Source organism: Schistocerca americana, chromosome 1, assembly GCF_021461395.2.
Source record: "Schistocerca americana isolate TAMUIC-IGC-003095 chromosome 1, iqSchAmer2.1, whole genome shotgun sequence".
NCBI classification, from domain to species: domain Eukaryota; kingdom Metazoa; phylum Arthropoda; class Insecta; order Orthoptera; family Acrididae; genus Schistocerca; species Schistocerca americana.
This window is the reverse complement of record NC_060119.1, coordinates 472,760,034-472,779,852: the sequence shown is the minus strand read 5'-3', so window position 1 is coordinate 472,779,852 and position 19,819 is coordinate 472,760,034. Positions and strand designations below refer to the sequence as shown.

Below are 19,819 nucleotides of genomic sequence, written 5' to 3'. Positions count from 1 at the left end.
ACCATATTCCTCGCAATTGCGGCATGTTATATATTGGTCAGATTAACAGGAGTTTGGAGGACCGGTGAACTGAGCACAAGTGGCACACATGCTTACGACAGCCAAGCAGACAGGCCATTGCAGAACATTAGCTTGGCAACAGTCATCCTATGGAATATAACAACAGAGATTCTTACATACTTCAGCAATTGGAATGGTGTTATTAAGGAAACTATTGAAATTAAATTATCAAGCAACCTTATACCTCGAGGTCATGTTTCTGCTGAAATTCTGCATGGAGTCATGCTCTCTCCCTTCTCCTAGTAATTACAGTGTGTGAGAGTGTTATTTTCCAGAGTGTGTCTGAAAACCAAAGTTTTAAATTCCATTGCACAGCACTTGCTCGCTGCAGTTTTGCCTTGAAAATGGCAGGGAGCGTTCCTGTTGATATCACCTGGCTGCATTCTCGTAAGTTATCTGAGTAAAGCGAGTTGTTTACAAAACAAACATTTTTTCTTGCTTTTCTTTTAACAACTTATCAAACCACCCTCGTTCACCTTACACAGTACCATGTGCATGCGCGATAGCTAAAATCAGACAGTCTACTATTAAACATGCCCAACCACTGTTCAATAGCACCTCTATGCAGCGGTTAGCAATCTACCTTAATACTCATACTGCTATTCTAACCTCAGTTTTCGATTACTGGATGTTGCCCAATGGGTCCTCTTTCATGCACAACCTGTTACTGTTTCCTCTCTATTCCATTACACTACTCAGTATTTGCATTTCTCTTTTTCTACTCCCCTTTATTTCCTTTTTGTCTCCCAAACTGCACACACTTTCGACCCATTTAGCACACACCCTATGAGACACTGACTTCTGTGCCGCCCTGGAGCAATCATCTCACCAATACACACACATCAAAAAAAGTTTTACATCACCTTGGTTCCGAGAGTTCCAGAACCTGTACAGAAAATTAGAAGAGAGATCAACATAAACATCATTTCCACCTTTTATATTGCATGTTGTACTACCATACAGCGAGCACTTCAGAGGTGGTGGTCCAAATTGCTGTAATACTCACCAGTACCTCTAATATCCAGTAGCACATCCTCTTGCATTGATGCATGCCTGTATTCATTGTGGCATACTATCCCCAAGTTCATCAAGGCACTGTTGGTAGAAACAGACTCACTACTCAACGATGATTCAGCGTAGATCCTTCAGAGCGGCTGGTGGGTCACATTGTCCATAAACAGCCCTTTTAAATTTATCTCAGGCATGTTCGGTAGGGTTCATGTCTGGAAAACATGCTGGCCACTCTAGTTGAGCGATGTCATTATCCTGAAGGAAGTCATTCATTCACAAGATGTGCATGATGGGGGCACGAATTGTCATCCATGAGATGCGTTGCCAATATGGTGCTGATATGGTTGCACTATCGGTCGGAGGATGGCATTCACATATCGTACAGCCGTTACGGCGCCTTCCATGACCACCAGTGGCATACGTCGGCCCCACATAATGCCACCCCAAAACAGCAGGGAACCTCCGCCTCTCTGCACTCACTGGACAGTGTGTAATGCATTCAGCCTGACCAGGTTGCCTCCAAACACATCTCTGATGATTGTCTGGTGGAAGGCATAAGCGACACTCATATGTGAAGAGAACGTGATGCCAATCCTGAGGGTCAATTCGGCATGTTGTTTGGCCCATCTGTACCGCACTGCATGGTCTCGTTGTAGCAAAGATGGACCTCACCATGGATGTCAGTAGTGAAGTTGCGCATTATGCAACCTATGGTGCACAGTTTGAGTCTTGACACAATGTCCTGTGGTTGCACGAAAAGCATTATTCAACATGGTGGTGTCGCTGTCAGGTTCCTCTGAGCCATAACCTGTCGGTAGCGGTCATCCACTGCAGTAGTAACCCTTGGGCAGCCTGAGCGAGGCATGTCATCAACAGTTGCTGTATCTCTCTTATCTGCTACATGTCCAAACAACATCGCTTTGGTTCACTCTGATATGCCTAGACACTTCCCTTGTTGAGAGCCCTTCCTGGCACGATGTAACAATGTGGACGCAATCGAACTGCAGTATTGACCGTCTTGGCATGGTTGAACTACAGACAACACGAGCCATGGAGCTACTTCCTGGTAGAATGACTGGAACTCATCTGCTGTCAGACCCCCTCCGCCTAATAGGCGCTGCTCATGTGTGGTTGTTTACATCTTTGGGTGTGTTTAGTGACATCTCTGAACAGTCAAAGGGACTTTGTGATACAAAATTCTCAGTCAGCAACTATCTTCAGGAGTTCTGGGAACCGGGGTGTTGCAAAACTTTTTGATGTGTGTACAATACACAGCAAGGCATCCCTTTAGTCTCATAGCTGCAGTGTCCTGCATCCCACATACTCCCTACACATATAATTATGCCTGGAATTACAAGCAATAAGGTGTATTTGACTTCAACAGCTGCTGCATAGCATGTGGATCCTTCCCACTAACAAAACTCTCTGAATGGTGTCAGTGGGAACTTTCCTGGCAATTTATCATTTGTTCCCGCACACCCCCTGCCCTCAACCACTGCTAGTCCCTGTCCTCTATTTGCCTCATTTCTCTGCTTTACTTCACCCTCACACATGCCATCTATCGCCCTGAGTTACCTGTGTAGTCTCTGTCCTCCTCTTCTTTCCCACACCCTCCCCTTCCCTCAGCAAAGCCCTCCCTAAGCTGTACCTAGAAGCCCACCATCTTGTCACCACCACAATCCTGCACACTCCCACAGGCAGCAGTCCAGCATCTTCCTCCACCACTACCATGCTATGTGTTACCCTCCCAGCTTCATATCTCTTCTGCACCCCCATTAACCATGTTACCTACACAAAGGTGTTTTTCCTGACCAAAAGGACATTTGATCGGCACAAGGACATTTGATCGGCACAAGATTACACTATTCGTCATTTGGCTTGTTCTTGCAAAAATTGTGCTGTTCACCAACCACTAAAACAGTCCAGTTTTCATATTTTCCATCTTAAGATCACACAAATCGTGAAAACATTTGGTGAAGTAGTTAACAAGTGACTGGTGCAGTAAGCTGTTCTATTTTCATCTAATGAGTTATGTTACGGAAAACAATCAGTTTTTGACAATATAATATAACAGGAGAGAGAAAATATCTACTCACTGAGCAGTGGCAGAACACATACATAAAACAAAGTTATAATTAGGCAAGCTTTCAGAGCCAGTCACTCCTTCAGGCAAAAGGGTGAAGGGAAAGGACGAGGGGTGAAAGAATAGGACTGGAGAGGTCTAGGAAAAGGGACAGATTTTGGAAAAGTCACCTAGAACCGCGAGTCAGGGGAGACTTACCGGATGGGATGTTCGCTTTCAACCCTTCTGCCTGAAGAAAGGAGCTCCAAAACCTTTCCGAATTATAATCTTCTTTTATGTGTGTGTTCTGCTGCCGCATGGTGCATCAATTTTTTATCATCCTATTATATTATTACAAGTTATATTGTAATTACTGATATAAAATTACATCTAATGTATGAGCTTATAATTGCTCACGTACAGGTATGCATGAAAGAGCGTTGGGGCAAATTTGTTAATGTCAACACATTATTATCCAAGCATAACAAATTCAGTGACTAACCAGTGGTACCATATACACACAGCAACAGAGTACTTTTGTGTGCCACGTTATATTGCATATTCACTGAACGCCACACAAAATTATAGTACATAAATCAATTCATTTAAACTGTCTTAAAGTACAATCACAAACACACATGAGAAGAATTGCAATTACAAACCACTAAAATCACTATAAAGAATAAGCTACTGCTATTCAAATAGCTATCCAATTTTTTTACAGTAGTTTTAAATTTCAAATACCTTTTTACATTTTATAACAACTGTTTGTGGAAAAATTTGCTCCAAAAGCAAAGCTGTGGAAAGAAATTTAGAAAATTAAAAGAACTCTATCAAATGTGACTTGAACCTAAATGTAAAATAAACTCAAATATAATTGCGAGGAAGAAATATGAGCTGGTTATTCCAACACGCAGTTAACATTTCTACTTGCATCAATAACTCTGTTTATCCACTGTCAGGAGAAAGATATGCTGCAGAGATTTCTTGATGCATTAATCTTACATCAGAACAAAACTTCTGTTTGAACACCAAATAATGGCCAATGTTCACAAGGATCCATCAAAGAAAGCAACAATCATACATTCTTACAAGAAAGCTCCTTTGGGATATGAGGGTGGTCCCATACGTACCCGACCCCATAAAGAAAACCAAAATTTTCGATACCCTTTTTATAATGAGAACTGTCTAACTCCTCAAAATAGCCATTAACTGCCAACATCATGTCTTCATTTGTTGAAAATCTTCAACCACCGAGCCATTTTTTTCAAGTTTGGTAACAGAAAATAATCCGAGGGGGCTAAATGTGATGAATAGGGTGCATGAGGTAATGAAACTTTAAATCATTAATTTTGGCCACTGCAATAACGGACTTGTGAGCTGGTGCATTGTCCTGAGGAAACAACACTTTCTTCTTGGCCGTTTTAGCTTGATTTCTCCGCCCAAACATTGCAAAAAGTTCACATAATACTCGCCATTGATAGCTTTTCCTTTTTCAAGGTAGCTTTCGCAACCCACGGTTGCTTGCTTCATCAGGAAAGAGGGAAGGAGAGGGTAAGGAGTCATTCCAATCCTGGGAGCGGAAAGACTTCCTTAGGAGGAAAAAAGGACAGGTATACACTCTCTCTCTCTCTCACACACACACACACACACACACACACACACACACACCCATCTGCACATATACAGACACAAGCTTGTGGAGATGTGTGTGTGTGTGTGTGTGTGTGTGTGTGTGTGTGTGTGTGTGTCTCAACATCCCAATGCTTTTGTTTGGTAAGTTACATCATCTTTGTTTTTAGATATAGTTTTCCCACGTGGAATGTTTCCCTTTATTTTACACACACACACACACACACACACACACACACACACACACAGAGATATTTTTCGATGACGACTGCCACCTCTTGGTCAGGCCTGGTACTTGTGGGATCACCCTCGTAAACCAATTCTTTTAAGTTCAACTTTGTGAGTGGAATTTTTCCTCATTTCAAAAATCAATTATTTATCTAATTATATGCCCTACAATTAATCATATTCTCAGTTCAACAAAATTAGCTACTATTCACGTTCTTTCTTGAAGACTTAATTACACATTGTCACCAGCTGCTGCCACGACAGCTCTTATGAGACTAAAAGCAGCTGCACTCTAGGAAAGATTCCAAAATTATACTGAAGTACTGCATGTTTTCCAAAACTTGCCTGAAGAGAGGAAAGAATGTAATACACATGCAAAGATGCTTACCACATTGTAATTTTCGCCATATTGTGAATTTCCAAGACCAAATACAGCATATTTCATGTCTTTTAATATACCTCTGGACAATCTGAAGTCATTCACAGCCTCTTCTAACCAGGTGTAAAACCAAGACCCTCCCTCTGGTGGTTTTCCTTCATTGTGTGTTGGCAACAGGAACACTGATAAAATGTTTCCAGTACACTGTGGAAAACAAATTTATATAATTAAGAATCATACTTGTGGATTATTATCTTGAGACCCCACATTTACTCACTCTCCTCCTTACTTCCACAAAATGTTATTTCACTTGCAGAAGTCTCTGTTTCTTGATTTAGAGAGGTGTATCAAAGTAGATGTGCAAATGGCACAGAAGTTATAACAATAAAGTATTACTGTTGTAGCTGACATTGATCAATCAAAATGAAGTTACTTCAAGCTAATAAGATTTACACATGGGTCAGATATTTTTTCATAGAGGAAAGATTTATCACAACAAAGGTAACCATTTTATTAAGACTGTACTAAACACTAAAATCAATTCATTATTACACTACAAATACAGAGCAAAAAACCAAATCACCTTAGAAGTATTTAGTTAATTTCAAGACCCACCTCATTCACAAGGTTATCTTCTGGATCGTAGCTTGCCAAATCAACTACTTTAACTGATGTATCTTTAGCTGCCTTTATCCTGTCACAAAGTTGTGATGCAAAAGCCTGAAAATAAAATGCATCCACTTTATTATAGGATTTTTACCTGTCTACATATCTAGGTTCCCTATGGTCACTAAAAATCAGATAAATATTTAACTACACTTTGCAATTATTTAGTAATACAATACTGTCACATTTAAAATATTATACAGAACACAGTAAGTAGACTGAGAATGAAACCATAGCATAATGACGTATTGCTGTGCATCAGTAACTCTCCTTGTTTCACACCAACCATCTCTCAATAACTCTTTTTCCCCCTTGCTTCATTAATTCCCATGAAATAATTTTTCCACCACAAGTAAGAACCTAATATCTATCATCCTAAATTTGGAGTCTGCTCAGAAGTCCAATATTTCTGATCAAAGTGGATACCACAAGAACCACGAACAAGTGTTTTGGGGTAACAAGGGTACCAGCAATCAATTAAGGGGTGAAAAGGGGGGAGGGGGAATCTCCCTCCCAACCCCCTCCCCCCCCCCCCCAAAAAAAAGCAATTCATCTCAATTTGTATATAATAGTAGAAGTCAAACTAATGTGCGAATTTAAACTATTGTCAGAGTTTGGCATAGTGTAATAACTAATAAGCTTGTATTGTTTTGATAAATTTCAGCTGTTTGCAGAGTTTAGAACCCATAATTGACAAGTCATGACAACTCTGTATGTACTGATCAATCCACTGCATAAAAAGAGTTAGTGCCAAAACACAAGGTTGAAATGCTCAACTTTATTTGCTTTATTTTCAGTGAAAGAAAGTGTGTTGCAGGAGACAGTCTACTGAAAGAAATGCGAGTGATTACACTGGTGAATTGCTTACTGAATCTTCAATTAGTCTTCTTTTGCCGTTGGACAAAAAATTACCTATAATTAAGTCATCATCCTAAAGAAAGAGTTGAATACAAGATGTAAGTACCAGAAAAAAATGGGATTGTAGGTAAAATTAGTGGTACTCTGATCACAATGTAGGTGAGGCTTTTTGCAAACTATGTGGAATTGTATTTAAAAAATTATACTGATGCTGTATGAAAACAAGAGAGCATTCACTCCTCCACATTTCACTAAATTTAGAAAAGCTACTGGAAGAACGGAAACACAGGAAAAGCATGCCAAGCCGGAGAAACATACAAAAGCTGTTGCACTTGAAAACTGTAAATTACAGGGATTAAACACTCCAATTCATAAGCAGATAATTAAGCAAAATTAAAGTGTAAAGTTTTAAATCAACAAGCAGTGTCTTCTTTAATTCAAAGTCTGTATTTCTTTAGCAAAGAAGCAATCCCTTATTCAAAAAAATATGAATCTCTAACCTATAAGATAGCACTGAAAAGTGACATCAAATACATCAAGTGTGTTAAATTTCAGAGTGAAAAGTCCACACATATTAGCAAACACACTACTTCAGAATTATTAAATTGCTTTGGTGAGGTTCTAGACAACCAAAATTATACAATTCAAACAATAAATTCTTTTCCTTAGTGGCTTCATTTATCTTAAGGGCTGAAATGGGCTGTGAAACACTAAGGACACTCACTCAGCATGTGCCGTGAATTCCTGTCTCCACCTCCAGCATAGAAAGGTCATTCAGTACAATGAATAGGATGATGACAAAATTAAGAAAAGGATGGGTTGGATAGACTTCAAGTTTGTGTGAATGATTCCAACAGAAGGGGATGAGGAACCCACAAAATTGTCATTGATGATATCATCAACAAATATGCTACAAAGAAAGCCTTGACACAATAATTTCCTGTAAATATAATTAACTGTATGCAATAATATTTTTTTATTGATTCTCATATCTTCATTCCTTAAGATGACTGACTAATATAGGCTGGTCTATTTAGCACTTACATACAATTTAATTAAATATCAGGTAATATTACTGCCATTGCTAATATTTTTTATTGTAGTATCACTAAAATTTGAAGCCTAAAACATTCCCCTCCCCTCCCATGATGTGCAATATCCCACCCAGACAAAAGTGGCTGTATTCGTCACTGAAGGGTGCAACTAAAGTACAATGGACAATTACTCAATTGAAATTATGTGCACTTACAAGAGCAAGGCAGTACAACCATTTTTCTTTACACAACAAACATTGTCTGAAAGGTGAATTGGACTTAAAATTCTTTATTCAACATGTCCTGTTGACAAATTGAACCAGCAGAGCTAATACATGCTTAAATATCGCGCACGAAAACAATATTTCTATAATGTGGCCTAAAGATGCTTCACACTGATATTAAATCACTGTTAAACATACTTTCCTTACCATGTCATGTACCCGCAATGTCATCAGGTGTCAGTCTTGTGGGCAGTGGTCACAATGTTTTGGCTCATCAGAGTATACTATATCACAAAATCATCACAGAGCAAGGTGGATTACCATTAACCTTAATTCGAAGAAGTAACTGTCAGACTTTGAGACTATTCTGGTTGTCTCATCATCTCACTTCATAGCCTAGGATACAAGGGTATACAAACAGAACGATTTTTAAGCGAGCTTTGTTAACAGTGTGAAGTAAAAACTTGCTGTTGACAATGTTATGGTGGAAGTTCATAATAATGCACAACAGACCATAGTGGAACGAAACATACAAATAAAACTTCTGCAATTTGTCCTAGGTAAAATGTGGTTTAATGAAGTAGAATTACAACTAATGTTTTCCTAATAGGTTTACAAATGCATACACTTCCATGTTGATGATCTATTATTTCCAATGATTTAAAAATGCAGCACATAATCCCAAACAGCTCTATCAATTTCAATATAAAGCAGTGAATGGTTTATTTTCTCCAGTAAAAAGGGGAAGTTGCTGCTTAACACGTGAAGGCCGATAGCATTCACTTATTTTCACGTAGCCAGTCACACAAAGTTTCAAGAACTGCCTTTAAATGATTCTAGGAATATACTATAAACCCTTAAGTATCACTCACATAGGTATTGTGAGTATGTCAAAATAATTATAGAAAGCATAGCGGCATTCAAAAAAATTATTCTCCCAATGCTCAGTATGTGAATAGAACAGGAAGAACACTTTATGAACTGGTACAATGGGACGTACCCTCTGCCCTGCACTTCACAGAGGTTTGTATAATATTGATGTAAATGTAGATAACCAATCATGAAGAATGTAAAATTGTGTCTGGTAGATCACTTACAAAAAATGGTTAAAGTCATACACCTTGAGAGCACATTATAACCTAACTCCAAGTAATTTTGGGAGTAAGTTAAAGATTCCACAAAATCTTAAAAGTCTTACCAGATCAGCCACATCATCTGATAAAACCAAGGACAGGTAAGCTAGTAAACTAACCTCTGCCAGACTGTCTGAATATAAAATACGATAGTTAAATTATGGTGTGGTGTACTGTAATCTAGACATGACAGCAGGACTTTTTGTGGGAAGGCTCATCCAACTACTACCGCACACACAGCTTGCTACAAAAAGTTTGGTTAATTAGACAATAACAAAGACTTTATAAACCAAACTGCTTCTACAAGTTTTTATTTATGGCCAATAAAGTGGGATGTCCACAGTGTGGTGGGAAAAAAAACTGAAGACCAAATACAATGAAAACTAGAACTTTTACTGGAGAGGAACAGAGCAGAGAGGAAATTTAGATGTGAACTTTATTGCAAACAAGAAAATTAAAAAAAAAAAGGGAGCAAGCTTCATCCGGACTTTATGTGGAGGCAGTGGCACAGAGTGAAAATGTGTGCCAAACCGTGATCTCCTGCTTACTAGGCAGTTGTGATAACAACTGCACAATCCAAGCATAGTGTTTATCGAAACTGCGTGGACATCTCAGTATGCCCTTCACCGACCCACATTCTCATCTATACCCAGGCCACTCAAACTTTGCACTTGACATATGCATTTCAAGTTGTCAGAGTACAAGCTTAACAAGTGAAGAACAAGATGAGGTGCTTGGTGTGGCAAACACTGCTGGTCATGGAGTCAAAGCTCCTGTGTTACTGGCTTTGTTTGATGTAAACATAAACAACATGCATTGTGTATGGTTTCTACCATGTGCTTGCATTGTACTGTGCTTTGGTTCACTATGGTTTAGAAAATTCTGATACTCTAGAAAACTTCGTTCATCTAGTGACAATCCTTTGAGTCAAGGTGTGCCGCTAGACAGTGAGGTACTTAAATTACTACAGAAAACTTGTGAAGAAAGAATACACAAATATTCATGGATAACCATCAGTTCCTGCTGATAAAGTTGTGGAATGAACATCAAAAGCTCTTGGAATTAATGTAAGAAAAATAGAAGCAAGGCAGTGTTCTTGCAAAAGCTGAAAAATGTAGACGTGACACATTATGATTCTGAGTCTTGTGGATCGGATAATATATTTTTATACCACAGGAAAGAAGAAAAAGCACTGGTGCAATTCGCAGCCATATTTATGCTACAGCAGGAAAGACTACCAAAGCAAAGTTACTAGTGTTGTTAAAAAAGGACTTTTCAGGTGTGGGAAAAATGTCACTAAAAATTGGGCTGCAAAGTATGGATTTCAGTTACAAAGCACTAGATGAACATAAAGTCCTGTTAGAAAATGCACATATTGTTACTGTTTAAAACGCCTTATTGCACAGCAAAGACATTTATTTCATTTATGTTTGTGATGATGACCATGAAGATCGTTTCGGCGCTGATTCTGACCACAGTGATGATGGCGAGCTGGATGGAATAGCATCACTGTTGCCGTAAAATGGTGAGTGAAAAGCCATGAATATCTGTTATTTATTGCATCACTGTCATTATAAAATGTAGAGCTGGAAGTTACAATCTCAGTTATTATTTATTTGGTAAACTATGTATCAAATTGTTTTCAAGATATCAATCATCATCAAATAATTATTTTCTGTACTTCTTTGTTACAGTATCGATAGTGTGTCCTTTGCTATGATTATATTTATATTATTTATTGTTTACTTGCTGTCATTGCGGTATCAAGTCAAAGTTAATTTCTTATACACACTGTCATTCTTAATAGTTTACAGTTATGAGTGGGACGGAAAACCATATCTGCTATGTGTGGACTACTGTTGCAACCATCCCCACTGCAGCACAGCCAACCTAACTTGACATAATGTGAACTGTCAACAGTAATGTTTTGCCGGCACAGGTATTGCGCCACCTGTCAGCAGTCCCTGTCCATGTCCTCCATGCTCACTACTTTGAGATTCCTGCAGGTCTAATGTGACTGTGGATTCACAATGAAGCTGGCAGATTCATGGACCATCGAGGCAACTCAATTATTCGAATGCTTCATGGTCGTTCTTTCAGACACGTCTGCAGAATCCGCAGCTGTGATACGTATTCTGAAAATTGAAAGTGGAGAGGAGAGAAATGAAAGGGAAGGGAAGGGATTCATGATGTCAGCTACATTGGGACTTCACCAGTGATCCATCCAACTTACTAGAAAGTTTCATTAATCAGTGCACCACTTGGATGTAGTGTTTATCGCAACTGCAGGGACTATCTCAGTACATTTGTTGTGTCCACAGCACAACTCCTGCCATGTAGTCCATCTTTCTGTCACGTGCAGCGTGTACGTTCAGCCTATATATGTGCAGCGTGTACGTTCAGCCTATATCAAGGCAAAACCAGAGCAATGAGTTCTTCATTGGTCTTCCACAGATGCCGCTAGTGCTGACCACACAATATTGCGTGCCTCCATCACATGCAACAGTAAGGCAGAGGGATGAAATTGCTCTCGCTAAGAAGTCAATGCGCGGATGCACGATATTGTTAGGTCGCGCAGCAAACACCACAAATTCCCAGTATCAACCCAAGTGGCTATTTAACTCTCACCCCAGCAAGGTACCAGCAGTCTTGAATCAGCAGTCTACCACCTTCATAAAGTCTCCAGTCCACGGGTATAGCAGCCGCCATAGTCACAATCGCTCAAAGATGACAGTAACAGACTTAGATCTGAACAGTGTTTACTTCTGGCAAGTGACTATATTGTGTACCGAAATTAGTCTCAGTCAGGCAAAATTCGAAAGAGTGTTGTACCTGAACTGGAAGTTATGGTTTTGTGTTGTAATAAAAGAGAGTTCATTAACACTGTGAAGATCACTTGGTAGTGATTTTCGCATAAGAATTTTAAACCTACGCAGCACCCATAGTCAACCAGTAACTTTGAATGGACAACACCAGTCACCAGCTGCAATAGAAGACAACATACATTACTGGCAGTTGATACAGAAGTTCAAATCCGCTCAGAACCTGCAGTCATTAAGAGAGTGTACCAATGAAGTATTTCAAATCTTCGATGGTATACAGCACACAGTATTATTCTATGTTTTGCTGAATATGAGTTTTCGATTTTAATGAGAGACAGTGATCATTGAGGGTGTTGATACCATTATACTATGAACTCTGTAACTTTCTGTGCTACATTTAGTACTGGAACTCTTCTTCACTACCTTGTCTCGTCAAGTTTGTCTAGGAATTCTGGCTGAGAATACTAATCTGTGTTCAATTAATTTCAAGTAGCGTAGCAAATTCACTACACAATACAAATCTTACACACCTTGCAGTTCATTCTATCCAGGAAAATATGTTACAAAGGCTAGATGAATGGAACCAACAGCAAGGGGAAATCAAGGGATCCCACCAGCATTACACCCCATTTGTTGGGGCAAAGGAAACTTGGCACAGCTACATATCTAGACCTGTCCAACACTTCACTACACACAGGATAACGGTTACAAACGAGCTTTCTTATTATCAGGGTGTATACGTGGACAAGGAAAAAATATTCCCGGATTTCCCGGTTAAAAATACACTTTCTCCCGGGTGAAAATACACTTTTTTCCATGTTAAGTGACAGTACATTCTTATTCGGCTCTGTAAAACTCATCAATCCTTTGAATGTTTATGGTTTTATATACCGGAGTAGAATTTCCCCACGCTTTAGAAAACGAAACTCAGGGGGAAAAATACGTTTTCAAAGACCTTTGATGTGCAGCAACATGTACGCTGCATATTTTAGTATTACGAAGGTATAAATTCGAAATCCACCAAACACTGCACATCACTTTCCGAAGCATTGAAATCGAGATTGCAATGCGCTTTTGTAAGCCACGTGATCTCGCCAGCTGATGACAGCATAGGACACATGATGTAGTCAACCAATAGCAAGATCACTGTTACGTAGCGTGAACACGCAAATAAGAAAAGTTAATGGTTTAAATTAATATACATAGCATTCACATATCATATTGGTCTCTAAGGTTAATAAGTTGGAAGAGAAGCTAAGCTTCCACATATAATGTTGAACTTTTTTGCGCTTGTTACACTTTAAGATACATCACACAAATTTGCCAGTAAAATTTTTAAAAACGACGTAAATGTCTGATCTTCTGGGCTCAAAATTCTTCTAAATGGTCGTCCTCAAAGAGTTGATTTTTAAATGAGAGTCAAACGCTTTGTGATTTAAGAAATTCATCGTACATTCTCACACATAGCTCATCTTACGTAAAAGGAAATCTGCTTTCAATGTAACGCTTTTTAAACTACCATTCGCAATATTTTCCCGCGACCTGTTAGAAATAGGTTCGTTTCAGCAGTTGCAAGAGAGCGTCAGATAACAAGCGTCACCGCGCTTGGGCAGCTACGATGATGCAGGAAGCCCATATCTTCGTACGTGTAAAACATTGAAAGATCTTAAATTATATCATAAAAGAAACAAGACATCAGAGGATACTTCAAGAACGTTGAAATTTCGTGAACCATACTAAAACGCATAATTTGGCTGAAAATGCACATTCGTATGTAAATTTTCTTGGAGTACCAGTACTGTATTATCTCATGTTTGGTTCTTTATTATGGCATAATGCCATACGTGCACTTGAAATGCAGCGAACAGTTGAAACTGGCCAAAAGCATGAAATTAAACACTTCATTTCAAATAAATTGACTGCCTCAACAGAAAGATTAATAAAAGCCAAATCTCTTTAACAAACCGGCAAAAATAACTTCATTGTTCTGTAAGGCGATTAATGTTTGACTGTCAGAAAGGTGGAAATAAAATCTGAAACTAATAACACATTTTAGGCTTCCGTAATTACGTGAACACATTTTAATTCATTTGATAGCTACCGGCCACAAAAATCCGTTTTGATATCATTTAATGTTAGGGCAATAAACGAAGAGGAAACAACTAAAATCACTAAACGTAAACACAGGTCACATGGAGACGACCCACCTCCTCACCACAACTCAGACTGCTCTGTGCATCAGTCCCAGATTTACTAATTTCCGAAATGGGGCAATATTAAGTAGTGGCGCCCAGCCACACTTCTGTAACCAGAAGCGGGAGAAGGTACTACTCATACGAGACTCAACTGCGCATGCCCAAGAGTCCGCCCACAACTGCTCAAACGAATCTAATTTAAACAGTTGTCACGCCACGCTCATCGGAGGCAATTTGTTGTTGCAAAGCTTTGCACATTCTTCCTAAAGCCTTTGACACACTCTGCTGTTGGCAGATGCTTGTATGAGGAGCACTGTTTTGTTGTTGTGTACGGCGCATTTCCTTTGCAAATTAAATTTTATTTTCGTTTTTTTTTCTCTCATTCGTGTTTTGTTGCTGCAATATTATTCTGCAGTAGCGGGATACAGTAATATCCTTTGTTAGAGTATTGGTTCTTACCACTCAAAGTCACAAAAATTTAACTGAAAATTAAAACAATGAAAAATTCCCGGAATTCTAAACAATTCCCGAGTTTTTCCCAGTTTTCTCCTGGATGAAAAAATTCCCGGGTTTTTCCCGGATCTCCCGGTTGTCCCACGTCGTATACACCCTGATTATACAATCCTGTAACTCTTACCTAAGGTTTGGTGCAGCAGTTGCTTCAGAATAAAGACCCATACATTTTAGGTTATGCAGAAGTGAAGGACAAATCCACTGAATATTTTGAAAATAAAACTGTAGTGGTGGCATCATACAGATAATCTCTCAAGGAATGGTTAGCCATGCTACAAGGTCTCCCAAGTATGAAGTATGAAAATCAGGACTGTAATCTTTCCTACACCAATTCAGCGGTCAGGCACATGCTTGTCCATAATTTTCCTCACACGGGGTACCACAGCCATATATTTGTCAAAAAGCATTTTCAAAGTTACCATCTATATAAATCTTTAAAATGCCTTGACGTGCTTATCATTCATACACCAGACTCAGGGTTTCAGAATTGCCTTATCAGCTTAAATAACCCAACATCGATAGAAAGTTTATCTGTGCAGATTCTTGAACAAACACAGCAAATAGAGTGTGTTCTCAGCCACAGAAGAACCGAGGTTTTTAAGATGGGCTTTCATAATAATGGGGGATGGTCCACACTATCAAAGGAGTAAGTCAAATTTCATTGGAAATCAGCAACATAAAGAGAAGTTTTGTGCTCCAAGTGTTTCGTTACCCATTATAGATGGTCATGTTGTTATATAAACATGAAGTGTTTACACTGCTGGAAAAAAAAAAGCAGAAGGCACAGGTCTGTCTCCAGGAACTACATTGCACTGTCTGGCACTATTTGCACAGACGACACTGAACATACAGAGGACAACTTTGAACATAGCATTTACAGTCTTTTTGTTGTGCCTATCTGTGATCCAGCATCTCTGCTATAGGGCGAGTAGCAACTATCATTTTCATAATATTATTTAATTGGATAGATAAAAAATCCACTCACCAAGTGGCAGCAGAACACACACATAAAAGACAGTTGTAATTAGCAAGCTTTCGGAGCCAGTGGCTGCTCCTTCAGGCGGAAGGGTTGAAGGGTAAAGAAGGAGGAGCCACTGGCTCTGAAAGCTTACCAATTACAGCCGTCTTATGGGGCCTAACAGCGAGGTCATCAGTCCCACGATTCTGACCTGACTCACAGAAGTAAGAGGGGTCCATTAAAAGTGGACAGATCCAGTCAGAGGTGTCAAACAATAAAACAATGAAGTGAAAACACAAACAGTAAAATGCAGAAAATGTGAGACCAAACCTCAAAATGGAAAAAAGAGTGGTCTTTCCACGGGGGAGAAGTCAGGGAGTCCCAGACCAAGACGACTAGAAGAGAGACCCCAATCCCAACCACCCTGCCCCTGCTCCAGGAGTAAAGCAAAACCTTATGTCTGGAAATAAAAACCACTTTCATGGAGGAAACTGAGGACCAGTTCAACAATATGTGAATTGTTGCTATTATTGAAATTAAGGGATCTGGAAGACTATAGCACAATGGGCAAAAAAAGGGAACATTCCAGCATTATGTGAGACACTTTTAGTCTGGCTCCACAACCACATTGTGGGGGTGGTTCGATATGCAGGCGGAAACAATGGGCGAGCCTGGTATGACCAATGCATAGATGGAATAAAACAGTGGACTCCTCCTGAGAGAAGTGGAAGAAGAGTGCCAAACTGCAGTAGTCATTCCATCTTTGGGCAAAGAGAGATTTGACATAGATCCACATATCTGCAGCTGAAATCATGAAACAGAATGGAGTTAATTATCTGGTTCTCTAGCCAAATGGTCAGCCAGTTTATTCCGTGGGGGTGCCCACATGACTTGGGACCCAGAGGAAGACAACTGAGTAGGCAGTACGGTCAAGGGCAGAGAGAAGGTCATGGACAGCAGAGATCAAAGGGTCACGAGAGCAGCATTGGTTAATAGCCTGCAAGCTACTCACTGAGTCAGTACAAATCAAAACACTGTGGAGGGAAGCCTGAGAAACAAAATTGAATGTTCTGTGAATGGCTAGAAGCTCTAATGTCAATAAATCACATGATGCCGGCAATAAATGGCATTTTAAGCCAGTAGGAGACGTCGAAGCATGTCCCACCTTACCTACTGTCTTAGAACCATCAGGTTAGAATATGGTGGGCACTCCATAATTCTGCAAAGATAGCACGTACAAGACACTGGGAAACTATAGGAGCGACAGAGACCTCAGGACCCTGGAATACATCAGTCCTAATCTGTGGTCTAGGCACCATCCAAGGGGGATGTGGGAGGAAATACACAGTGCACATTCCAGTGAGTGGAGATGGAATGCTGATGGGGGAAAGTGAGATTTATTCCAACCGGCAATCTCACCCTTGGGCTGTTGTGGGGAGGGAGACATCCCTCATTCACAAAGAGGACAGAGTACACAGGATGATCAGGGAATTGGCAAACGGCGATCGCATAAGGAACCAAGAGTTGGCTGTGTCTGTGGACAATATTCAGAGATTGGTGGAGGTAACAGACACTGGGACATTGCCAAGATGATCACATGCATGAATAGTTGCAGACTGGGTGGCAGAAACAGCTTTGATCAACAGGGAAACAGACTGAATCTTACTAAGAGATTCCCCTTCACCACACTTGTCCACGATATTCTCCACAAAAAACAATGGCTTTGTGGTAGTAAATGTGTACCCATCCAACCTAGTACAGACGAGATCGCAGGGAACGTGTTTCATCCCACTATGGTAGTGCCTGGCCCTCCTCCCCTGATGTAGCCACAAAAGAGACGGCTGCCAGGTCGTATGAAGCAGCATTCAATGATCTTTCACCTTTTGAAGAAGCAGCTGTTTGAGAACAGCCAGATTTTTGCAGCTTGATACGCTCCATGCACCAAGCACCGGTCCTGACATCACCCACTCCAATCAGGGGCTCTCCCCATGGATGCCACCCAGCCACAGCAACGACCGCCTGGTATGGCGTCTGTTGCTGGGAGTCCTGGTGCTCCAGGAAGACAAGCAACCATTCCTTGGCATGCATGGAGGGGTATGGAGTTGGGAGGGGGACAGTAGTGTGATCCCTGAGTTGTCACAGGACTCAGCCACATGAGTACATTACATCCCCACCACACTGACTGGCTACATGTGCTGGTGACCTAGCAGGTTGGAGAGGGGGCTATAGTGGGCAAGGAAGAAGGGAAGGAAGGAGGGAGAGGAATCCATGCTGTAGATACTAGGGAGGGAGTTCTTCCCCAAATGGCTCGCACTGAAAACAGAAAACTTACAAATGGAGATCAAACCTCAAGCAGGGACCTAAACACCAAAAAGGATGAAAGAACATGCAGAAGGAACAAAACTGCAAGCAATACAGGGATCCAGGTGGATAGCCAGATCAATATAAATTAGAACAGAGAGGGAAAAAGAGGGGGCAATGAGGAAGGAGCGAAGATAGGGAGGGAGGACAGGGTGAAGGAAAGGAGGTCAGGGAAGAGAGAATGGGGAACTCGTGAAAGAACCGTGAGCCCCTGGGGGCAATTTTAAGTCAACACAGGATTCTTGATATTATGATGATTCTTTTGTCCCTTACATCACCTTGTCTATGGGGAACAACCATATTAGTAGCTGTGCAAGAAAAAAAAAGTGTTTTGGAAGTGGATGCCAAGGTCTCCTACTCTGAAATACAGTATGAAACGAAGGAGTGGTATCCTGGGAGCGTGGTATTTCACCTGAGCAAGGTGATGTAAGTCATACTAAAAGGAGAAGGGGATATACAACGTGTGGATTATCTCTTATCACGAGTTGACACTTTTTCTCCTTCCAGGAATTATAGCTCTTTCACAGTTTCAGGAGACAACACCTCTACCGTGGAAGGAGAAAAGGGAGCAAGAGAACCACGCAGCCTACCAGTGCCAACACTGTGTCACCATCAGAAACAATGGACTTAAGAGCCCATCACAGACAAAGTAGAGGCCACAAAAGTGGACCTCATTCACCAACAACAGTATCAGTGGGGCACAACGTGACATACAAAACAACCCCTCCCGAATAGGCTACCCCTCTGTCAAAGGTGGCATGCAGGTTTGGCCTACATCAAGACAAAGCTAAAGCAGAGACAGTTGGCAACTCTGCAGAGTTTGCTAGCAGCGGCCTGACTACCTTGCGCATCCCTATCATATGCACCCATCAGGCAGAGGGATACCATCACTCCCCCTAAGAAGCCAATGAGCGGGTGTGCGATATCATTCAATGGCCACAGCTACTTGTACGGATTTCCAATAAATCATTTGGTTGTGGTGTTTCTGACACTCCACTACTGATCAACATTATGCACTAACATGCTCACATTCTATTCAGGCACATTTCTATGGAGAGAGGACAGCAACTGATACGAAAAAATGTAAAGTGGTAAAAGATGACATTGGAGAATTTAAATGCAAATGTATGACAAAAAATAGTGAATGATTCAATAGTGGGAAACTGCAGAAAAAAACACTCATGGTGATATGTTAGTAGACTGTGCAGAATAGAACAATATTTCATAAAAATTTAAATAGAAAATTGGCTTCAAAAAGTCCAAATTGAAGTAATACTGAAATTAAGTAAATCAGTCAGCACATAAACCCTAAAGCACTTCACGATAGCATGGGATCACAGATGCTTGAGATGTAGTGTAAAAATAAATGCATAGCAAGAGGGAAACAGGCTGGAAGACAGAAACATGGATTATGAAAATTTAAGAAGAGAGAGATACAAAATATAAAAGCTAGCAACTTTCTCAACTTCTTCAAAAATGATGGTTATACAGATGTAAATTGAAGTGGAAATCAGTTTTAACAAAAGTACTTATGCAAACACTAATGCTGTTTCAGACATGAAGAAAGCAAAAGAAAAGAATATCTTAAATGGCATAAGGCCACAATAAAGGCTGATATATTTGTTTTCTGTATCTACTCAAACAGGATTTTTCCAGAAAACTGTGACTTAAATGGTCTTATTA

At 40.1% G+C, this 19,819-nt stretch overlaps 1 protein-coding gene across 2 annotated transcripts in view; it reads right to left on the bottom strand.

The window, feature by feature from the left end:
- LOC124623937 (S-adenosyl-L-methionine-dependent tRNA 4-demethylwyosine synthase TYW1-like) overlaps positions 1–19,819 on the bottom strand; it is a 91,480-nt gene that overhangs the window by 59,715 nt on the left and 11,946 nt on the right. For both annotated transcript variants that reach the window (XM_047149075.1, XM_047149076.1), the window contains exons 3-4: positions 5,988–6,092; positions 5,382–5,576 (exon numbers count right to left, since the gene is read on the bottom strand). In XM_047149075.1, coding sequence (XP_047005031.1) covers positions 5,382–5,576; positions 5,988–6,092 — 300 coding nt within the window. The remainder of the gene's footprint in view (positions 1–5,381; positions 5,577–5,987; positions 6,093–19,819) is intronic.